The sequence below is a fragment of the Hippopotamus amphibius genome, chromosome 4 (assembly GCF_030028045.1).
Source record: "Hippopotamus amphibius kiboko isolate mHipAmp2 chromosome 4, mHipAmp2.hap2, whole genome shotgun sequence".
NCBI lineage: Eukaryota > Metazoa > Chordata > Mammalia > Artiodactyla > Hippopotamidae > Hippopotamus > Hippopotamus amphibius.
In genome coordinates, this window is record NC_080189.1 from 11,296,601 (window position 1) to 11,306,774 (window position 10,174).

General features: G+C 41.5%; 1 protein-coding gene across 1 annotated transcript; it reads right to left on the minus strand.

The window, feature by feature from the left end:
- Positions 1-6,974: 6,974 nt before the first annotated feature.
- Positions 6,975-7,940, minus strand: LOC130851789 (olfactory receptor 2A1/2A42). The gene has a single exon (XM_057732527.1). It carries the CDS (start codon positions 7,938-7,940, stop codon positions 6,975-6,977), a length of 966 nt encoding a protein of 321 aa, XP_057588510.1.
- Between the last annotated feature and the right edge of the window lie 2,234 nt (positions 7,941-10,174).

The window sequence follows — 10,174 nt, forward strand, 5'->3', positions numbered from 1 at the left end:
TCATACTATGCTCAAGGATCCACCTCTTCTTTTGGCCCAACATGATTTCAAAAATTAGAGGGACTTTCTAGGTGGTGCAGTGATTAAGAATCCGCCTGCCAATGCATGAGACATGGTTTGGATCCCTGCCCCAGAAAGATCCCACATGCCGCAGAGCAACTAAGCCCATGTGCCATAACTATTGAGCCTGTGTGCCGCAACAAGAGAAGCCACTACAATGAGGAGCCTGTGCACCACAATGAAGAGTAGCCCCCACTCGCTGCAACTACAGAAAGCCCATGTGCAGCAACGAAGACCCAACACAGACAATAAATAAATAAATAAATAAATAAATAAATAAATAAATAAATTAAACAAACAAACAAAGTGAAGCACAGGTTAAAAAAGAGCAAAATGAGTCAATGCTATTCAAAATTTGTCAAGAAAGCAAGAAGTATAAGACACCTCCCTGCTGGCTGGGAAAACGTAGCTACCTTTCACCCAGTGGGACAGTATTCCAACTCTCCTTTCATTTGTTTTTGCCCCCTCTCAACAACCCATATTTAACAATGATCCTCCACATTCACAGTAAATGGTAAACAACAGTCCTACAGGTCTGTGGTTGGCAACCCTTGGTCCACATGCCAAAGATGCTGTAGGTGCCAATTTCAGGCAGCAAGCGAACAGCTGCCATACACGGGCTCCCGTTCCTGCCATTTCTGGGAGCTACCACCCATCACTGTCTCCACCCTCTCGCCTGGGTTTTTAAGGGTGACACCTACCATGCCTTTCCATCTGGCACCAGTCACATCCTGGCCTTCCGGAATCACAGGTTCAGCGAGTGGGCATGATCCTCTGAGAAGCTAATGATTGCTGTCTTCTGTGATAGAAATGAAAAACATTCCCAGCCTGTTTTATCTTAAATGCTACATTTCTACCCTCGTGTGTTTCCTTTCTTCTCTGTGATCATAGAGCAATACTGTATTCTTGGTTATGAGTATTCATCAAATAAGAATATACAAAAAGCAAGAATTGGATAAATCTAAGGGACAGTAAGATATCTGACTTAAAATAACAAAGGGTAACACGTCTCCAGGCCTATAAACTATGGGTGGAAATTTGGACACGATGACTATTCCTTTGCTCATTCAGTTTATTGAGTGTATACTGTGAAGAGTCCTGATGCCAGCCATTCAGTTTATGAGTATCAGCAGATCCTCTACACAAGAGTGGTTCAGAGTTAAAGCCAGACTGCCTGGTGTTGAATTACATTTCTACTGTGAATAATTTTGTGACCTTGGGTAAATTAATTAACCTCTCTAAAGTTCATTTTCCTCATCATATTATGTAAGGATAATAATTGTACCGCCTCCGCAGATTTGATGTGAAGATTATTTTAAAACATTTTACATAGTTCCTACCCCATAGTAAGCACTTCATAATTATCAGCTACAATTAAATTTCTACTACTAGAACCCATAATTAGAGGGATTTAAAGAAGGTTAGAAATCAGAAGATAGCTCCACTGAAAATTTGGAAATGAGGCTAATAGATAAAGCGCCCTTTATTCATTTAAGGAGTGTTCGCTGAGTGCTTATTCCATGTTGGGGATGTTAAGGTATTGGGGGCAAAGAGAGAAACTGATTCTTGTCCTTCCCTGCGTGGAGAGGTGACAATAATTGAGGAATATACTGTAAATCCCAGGTTAAAGTTTCGAAAATGTGAGAATAAAAAACCAAAATCTGAAAAAGGAACGAAATTGAGCTATTTGTAGTGAGGTGGATGGATCTAGAGTCTGTTATACAGAGTGAAGTAAACCAGAAAGAGGAAAACAAATACTGTATCCTAACGCATATATATGGAATCTAGAAAAATGGTACTGATGAACCTAGTGGCAGGGTAGGAGTAGAGATGCAGAGGTAGAGAATGGACTTGAGGACACTGGGGAGAGGAGAAGCTGGGATGTAGTGAGAGAGTAGCATTGACATATACACACTACCAAATGTAAAATAGATGACTAGTGGGAAGCTACTACAGAGCACAGGGAAATGAACTTGATGCTTTATGAAGACCTAAAGGGGTGGGATAGGGAGGTTGGGAGGGAGGCTCAAGAGGAAGGGGGTATGGGGATATATGTATACATATAGCTGATTCACTTTGTTGTACAGCAGAAACTAACACAATACTGTAAAGCAATTATACTCCAATAAAGATAAAACAACAACAACAGCAACAAAACAAAAATCTGAGTTCCTTTGCCTAAGGAAAGGTCCTCCATGTTTTCTTAGTGGATGGTCTAGGCACAGGTTCAAGGGGAGAGAGGTCCCCTGGAGCCTTTGCCAACTGACCCACAAAGGGGCCACTGAGTCTGGGCTGCGGCTGGGACCCCTTATAGGGCTGTTGCCTCCAAGTCTGAGTGGCCTCCTGTGCTGCTGAATGGGACATGCTTCTGCACGTGGCAATGCAGCTCACAACATCTGTCATGAAACTAAAGAAGCATTTAAAGACTGTGTTAGGAAATATTGGAATTACAGATTACATACAGTTTGGATAAATTATAAGAGCCCTTTCTAATGCCCTTGAATTTGGTGAACCGTCAATTTAAAACTTCGTTGTCAACCTCTTCCTTGCATTGTTTTCACTCTCCTGCTAGTTGGGAGGCTCTTCCTCCATCCCTGACCCTTGGAGTCACAGTTCTTTCTTGCTACCTCACCCTCATTTTTGCACCAGCGTAATGTGAAACTTCTTTCTTTAGCAAATTTACGTACTTTTTCTGCATGGAGCGCAATGCATATCTTTGGCTGGACATTGAAAGCTTTTTCTTCTCTCCTCCTCCTCTTCCTTCTTCTCCTGGAACATCACACTCTTTTTGATTTTTAAATATTGGTTATGTCTATAGTCTTGGTAGTTATATTGCCTGTGTTTGATCCTGGACTAGGTACTTGTTAGCTGTGAGGCTTTGGTTAAGTTATATTATCTCTTTGTGCCTATGTTTTCCCACCTAAAAAGTGGTGAATAATAGTCCCCATCTCACAGAGCTGTTATGAAGATTTTTTTGTTATTTTTAAAAAATTTTTTTTCAGGTACACCAAGTTCAATCATCTGTATTTATACACATATTCCCATATTCCCTCCCTCCCTTGACTCCCCCCCACCCTCCCCGTCCCAGTCCTCTAAGGCATCATCCATCCTCAAGTTGAACTCCCTTTGTTATACAGCAACTTCCCACTGGCTATCTATTTTACAGTTGATAGTATATATATGTCTATGCTACTCTCTCACTTTGTCTCAGCTTCCCCTTCACCCCCTGCCCCCTCAAACCTCGAGTTCTCCAGTCCATTCTCTGCATCTGCATCCTTGTTCTTGTCTTGTCACTGAGTTCATCAGTACCATTTTTAGATTCCGTATATATGAGTTAGCATACAATATTTGTCCTTCTCTTTCTGACTTACTTCACTCTGTATGACAGACTTTAGGTCTATCCACCTCATTACATATAGCTCCATCTCATTCCTTTTTATAGCTGAGTAATATTCCATTGTATATATATGCCACATCTTCTTTATCCATTCATTTGTTGATGGGCATTTAGGTTGCTTCCAAGTCCTGGCTATTGTAAATAGTGCTGCAATAAACATTATGGTACAAGTTTCTTTTGGGATTATGGTTTTCTTTGGGTATATGCCCAGGAGTGGGATTACTGGATCATATGGTAGTTCTATTTTTCGTTTTGTAAGGAACCTCCAAACTGTTTTCCATAGTGGCTGTACCAACTTACAGTCCCACCAACAGTACAGGAGAGTTCCCTTTTCTCCACACCCTCTCCAACATTTGTTGTTTCCAGATTTTGTGATGATGGCCATCCTGATTGGTGTGAGGTGATACCTCATTGTGGCTTTGACTTGCATTTCTCTGATGATTAGTGATGTTGAGCATCTTTTCCTGTGTTTGTTGGCCATCTGTATGTCTTCTTTGGAGAAATGTCTATTTAGGTCTTCTGCCCATTTGTGGATTGGGTTATTTGCTTTTTTGGTATTAAGCTGCATGAGCTGCTTGTATATTTTGGAGGTTAATCCTTTGTTCGTTGTTTCATAGGCAACTATTTTTTCCCATTCTGAGGGTTGCTTCTACCCTTGTTTATGGTTTCTTTTGCTGTGCAAAAGCTTTTAAGTTTCATGAGCTCCCATTTGTTTATTCTTGATTTTATTTCCATGATTCTAGGAGGTGGGTCCAAAAGGATCTTGCTTTGATGGATGTCATAGAGTGTTCTGCCTATGTTTTCCCCTAGGAGTTTTATAGTGTCTGGCCTTACATGTAGGTCTTTAATCCATTTTGAGTTTATTTTTGTGTATGGTGTTAGGAAGTGTTCTAATTTCATTCTTTTACATGTTGCTGTCCAATTTTCCCAGCACCACTTATTGAAGAGGCTGTCTTTTTTCCATTGTATATTCGTGCCTCCTTTGTCAAAGATAAGGTGCCCATATGTGTTTGGGCTTACCTCTGAGTTCTCTATTCTGTTCCATTGATCTTCCTTTCTATTTTTGTGCCAGTACCATACTGTCTTGATCACTATGGCCTTGTAGTATAGTTTGAAGTCAGGAAGCCTGATTCCACCAACTCCATCTTTGCGTCTCAAGATTGCTTTGGCTATTCGGGGTCTTTTGCGTTTCCACACAAATCATAAGATTTCTTGCTCTAGTTCTGTGAAAAATGCCATTGGTAATTTGGTCGGGATTGCATTGAATTTGCTTTGGGTAGTACAGTCATTTTCACGATGTTGATTCTTCCAATCCAGGAACATGGTATGTCCCTCAATCTGTTTGTGTCGTCTTTGATTTCTTTCATCAGTGTCTTAAAGTTTTCTGCATCCAGGTCTTTTGCCTCCTTAGGCAGGTTTATTCCTAGGTATTTTATTCTTTTTGTTGCAATGGTGAATGGGAGAGTTTCCTTCATTTCTCTTTCTGCTCTTCCGTTGTTAGTGTATAGGAATGCAAGAGATTTCTGTGCATTAATTTTGTATCCTGCTACTTTACTAAACTCATCAATGAGTGCTAGCAGTTTTCTGGTAGAGTCTTTAGGGTTTTCTATATATAATATCATGTCATCTGCAAAGAGTGACAATTTTACCTCTTCTTTTCCAATTTGGATTCCTTTTATTTCTTTTTCTTCTCTGATTGCTGTGGCTAACACTTCCAAAACTATGTTGAATAATAGTGGTGAGAGTGGACACCCTTGTCTTGTTCCTGTTCTTAGAGGGAATGCTTTCAGTTTTTCCCCATTGAGAACGATGTTGGATTTTGGTTTCTCGTATATGGCTTTTATTATGTTGAGGTAATTTCCTTCTATGCCCATTTTCTGGAGAGCTTTTATCATAAATGGATGTTGAACTTTGTCAAAAGCTTTTTCCGCATCTATTGAGATGGTCATATGGTTTTTATCCTTCAATTTGTTGATGTGATGTATCACATTGATTGATTTGCGTATATTGAAGAATCCTTGCATCCCAGGGATAAACCCCACTTGATCATGGTGTATGATTTTTTTAAAGTGCTGTTGGATTCTGTTATGAAGATTTAAGGAGATAATATTTATAAGATTCTTAGAATAATGCCTCACTATAGCGAGCACTCAGTAAATATGTGCTCATATGCACACGTGTGTATGAACACGTGAGTGGCATGTGTGAAACTAGAGATGTCCTAGTTCTGGGTCTTAACACCATGCTCAGGTCTAAATCAAATCTCTAATCTCAACGAAAACAGCCTCCGTTCCCACCCTCTCTGTGCTGCTCCAAAACTCTGAACATCTTTAGCGACCATGCCCACAGGACTCACTGGCCAGGACCAGAAGCCTTCAATAAGCAGCATCTGGCTCTCCCAGCCTTACTGTGGGACACAGTATTAAACCGAGAAGAAACCCACACTCTCATAATGTATCTTATGTTGGAAAGGGCTAGCCTTATTCTTACTGTAATAACATTGATAGTGATGTACTACATTGTCCTGCTAGGTAGAAAAGGCTTGGGACTCAGATTGTTGGGGTATGAGTCACATTTCCTGTTTGCTTAATATGTGCATCTATAAAATAGGATGATAAGGAGAAATGGATCTGTTATGATGATGAAATGAGGTGATCTCTGTAAAGCAGCTCTCGGCGTGCAGTGGGTAGCCCCAAGTAAGTACTTAACAATACAGTTAACTATCATTATTTCTAATACCCCTTTTCCCTTCAGTTGCCTCTGCTTGGGGCTTTCCATTCATACCCAGTGATTGAAAGATGGGCTGTAGCACTTGTTAACTCCTCCTAAGTGCAGACTGTGTGTTTATTCAGAGAGAATCAGAAATATTTTTCTTGAGAAGATAAGAAGAATTTGGAAACAAGTGGCCATCACAAGCCCAGGGAAGATTGGACAGTGGATTTTGTTGGGTAATTCCCTGGGATGACAGCTGAATGTGTGTGGACTCACTCTGATCACAGAAATTGTAAGGTAGATGATAGGATTTAATTAGCAAAGTCAATTTCCCCTAAGCCTAAGTAGGCATTTAGGTACATTTACTATTTGCAAGAGGATTTACCATTGAGAGGAGGCATCCGAATGTGGGGTGAAAATGCACAAAGGTATTAATGGATTCTGGGTATCTGCCTGTGGCTACAGTGTTTTAAAAGGATAATATTGATGTGGCTATACCAGTAATGCCTGACGTTCTGCTGTTACTGTGCACATCTGATGAAGGCAGAGGTAGAGTGTCTACTTTAATGTTTTGGGCCCCTTAACAATGCATGAAATAATTTTTTTCCTCTAGGTAGCCTTAATTCACCAAGCAGTTAAATGAAAAAATAAATATGGTTGATAGAATATAACAAATGCAGTAAAACCTAAATACTTTATGGAGAAGAAAAGAGAGTGCTTTACAGAGTATCTTGGATCATCTAGTCTCAGATATAAAGGGAGTGATTAGCTTAGGTGGTATTCAGTACCCAAGGCTCCAAGTAGACTACTGAGGGCGGTGAGGCAAATGCCACTGCAACTGGAGATGACTCTCCGTGAACAGTGCTCTTCTCAGGGCACCCCTGACCTCTGCGTTCCTCAGGCTGTAGATCAGTGGGTTCAGCATAGGGTTGAAAAGACTGTAAAACAGGAAAAGGACCTTCTGTTGCTCCTCAGGGTGGTGGGATTTGGGGCCCATGTACATGACAATGGCACTGCCAAAGAAGAGCCCGACCACGCAGAGGTGGGAGGAGCAGGTGGAGAAGGCCTTTCTGCGGCCCTCCCCTGACTGGATCCTCAGGACGGCAACCAGGATGCGTGTGTAGGAGACCAGCACCAAGCAGAGGGGCCCGGCTAAGACAAACACAGAGGCAACAAAGATGACGATTTGGTTGAGCCTGGTGTCAGCACAGGCCAGCTTGAGGACAGACAAGATTTCACAGAAGAAGTGGTTGATTTCATGAGGCCCACAGAAGGGCAGCCTCAGGGTGAGACCCACATGGACCAGGGCCAGGAGGGAGCCACACGCCCAGGAAGTGCCCGCCAGGGTGATGCAGACTCTCCAGCCCACAATGACAGAATATCGGAGGGGGTGGCAGATGGCCACGTAGCGATCATAGGACATCACCACCAGGAGAAGACATTCAGTGTGAGCAAAAGTCAAAAAAAGAAAGGTCTGTGTGATGCAGCCAGCAAAGGAGATGGGCTTGGCTGGATTCAGGAGGTTGACCAGCATCTGGGGCACGGTGTTGCAGGCATAGGCTATGTCAACGATGGCCAGGTGTGAGAGGAAGAAGTACATGGGGGTGTGCAGTCGGGAGTCCAGTGAGATGAGCCCCAGGAGGACCCCGTTCCCCAGCAGGGTAGAGGTGTAGAACAGGGAGAAGAGCCCAAAGAGAAATATCTGAATTCTTGGACCAAGACAAAATCCCAGTAGAATAAACTCTGTAACCCTTGTCTGATTTTCCCCCATTTCACTACGAAAAAGATAAAATGGGATCGCTTAGGACAGAATTGCTGAAAACATCTAGACATTATTTCAAAAAATAGTCATTTTTAAAGGGAGTTTAACTCGAGGATGGAAGATGCCTTAGAAGAGTGGGACGGGGAGGGTGGGGGGGACTCGAGGGAGGGTGGGAATACGGGGATATGTGTATAAAAACAGATGATTGAACTTGGTGTACCCCCCCAAATAATAAATAAATAAAATTAAAAAAATAAATAAAGGACAAAATTTTAAGGTGATGACTAGTTATACATTAAGTTAATCACTTAATCTGACATCTAATTTTACAGGAAGGGGACTGTGTCACCAATGATAGATTACCTTAGAGCCACTGACATTTGTAACAGGGAGAAAGGCTGCCAAATCAAAAGAGGAAATAAAATAACCACGAATTAGGGATCAGCTTGGAGCTGCACGTGTCAACGTTACTAAGAGAATTTCTGGAATGCAGATGTAGTCAGTGATGGGAGAACTCCAAATATGAGAGTTAGAATAATCCTAGAAAAGAGATGTGATTCCAGTTTCTCAATAGAAATATCAACTGCGTTGCCTTCAGCAGCTGAAATCAACCTTTGCTCTTTAGAGCAGCTTACATGATAACAGGAGGAACAAGAAGATAAAATGAAACTTTTATGACAATGTGACTGTTTAAGTTGCTAAGAAAGAATCAGTGGATATTCTCCATATGAGCTCTAATGAATACCTTTATTTTACGAGTGATGAAATCAAACCAACTATTATATTTAGTGTCCTGATGTGTTCACAGTTACTGATTTACCAAATAACTTTTTTGAATAAAAATCCTTACAATTTGTAGGAATTGGATTTTGGGGGGCTGCCCAGTGTTCATGTATTGTGAATCTAGACTTTGTGTGCAGGGTGAAGTCAGGCATTCACACATTGATGGAAGGCTGCGGTGTGTGAGGATGCAGGTGAAAACACTTCAAGACATGGTTCCCCTGTGCTACTTGTAAGTATTACTCTACTATCAAAAGAGAAAATCTAGGTCATAATCTAACTAGGAAAGGCCAACAGTGTGTTGCCAGCCTCACTATTTGTGTGACAGTTTAGCATTTGCATCATGTTTCATATGTGAAATTCAAAAAGAAATGATAATTCATTAAAAAAATCAACTCTGCCCTACTTAAGCAGCACAAGAGTTGACAACTGCTTTACAGATAGCTAATTTTTTTTGGCAAAGAGATAATTTAGTGAATTTGTCATTTTAAAGATTTCTATAGCTTTAAATTGGTGGTCCAGTATTTGCTGCTTCTGTGAATTGGTGATGTACCAAGCAAAAATTGGCTTGTCCTTAAGTCCTGGATAACAGCTTCCTCAAAATACCATGTAGAAATCTAGCATCTTTGCTGGTGCAAACATTTAGTTAGCGCCTTTGCTAGGCAAAAATAACCTGAGGCTGAACTCCTGAACTTGTGTCTGCTTGCCTCTGAAGAAAAAGCTTCTCCAGGGTTAATGTATGGAAAGGTGCTTTTGCTGATAAGATCCTGGTCCATTTGTCATTATACCAATGGAGACATTAATGAGATGCTCCCTGAGGAACTTGGAAATAAGAGAAACAATACTGATTTTTGAGAAGCAAAACTTGTAAAATCCACTCATAATGGATGGGAAGAACTGGAGGAGGAAAACAAGAAAACCTGTGTAGACATATAACTGGAGCGTTCTGAGTGCATCCAAAAACTTCACTCGAGGAGCTTTGATGCCATCTCACGGAAGAGGCAGGGGAGGATCTGACCCGTGATGTAGGAATCCAAATGCAGCAGTTGTGTGAGATACTTGTCTCCAGAAAGTCTGAGGAATAAAGAAGGGGGTGGTCCACGGGGCCAATGGTTGTCAGCACATCTTCAACACTGTCCAGGGCAGTCTGGCCTGATGGTGAGAGTGCTGTCCTCCTGGCAGGGCTATGTCTACAGGTGGCTTGAGTGATCAGAGATCAATAACCCTCACTGGTAAGATCTCCAGTTAACTGCCCCCCCCGCCCTCCCGCCCTGACCCCATGCTCACCAATCAACCAGGAGATGTTAATTTGCCTTCTTGCGCAGGTATTTTGACAAAGAGGGAGTGTGCTGGTAACCAAAGTTCTTGCCCATTTTTTATAATAAATTCCATTCAGGGTTACTCATGGTTCGTTTTTTGAGTATGAATAGTATGATATGGATGAGAAATGAATAAAATTTCTG

What these genes read in the sequence shown, in the direction of transcription:
- LOC130851789 (XM_057732527.1), bottom strand. Translation starts at nt 7,940, where the DNA reads ATGGGGGAAAATCAGACAAGGGTTACAGAGTTTATTCTACTGGGATTT.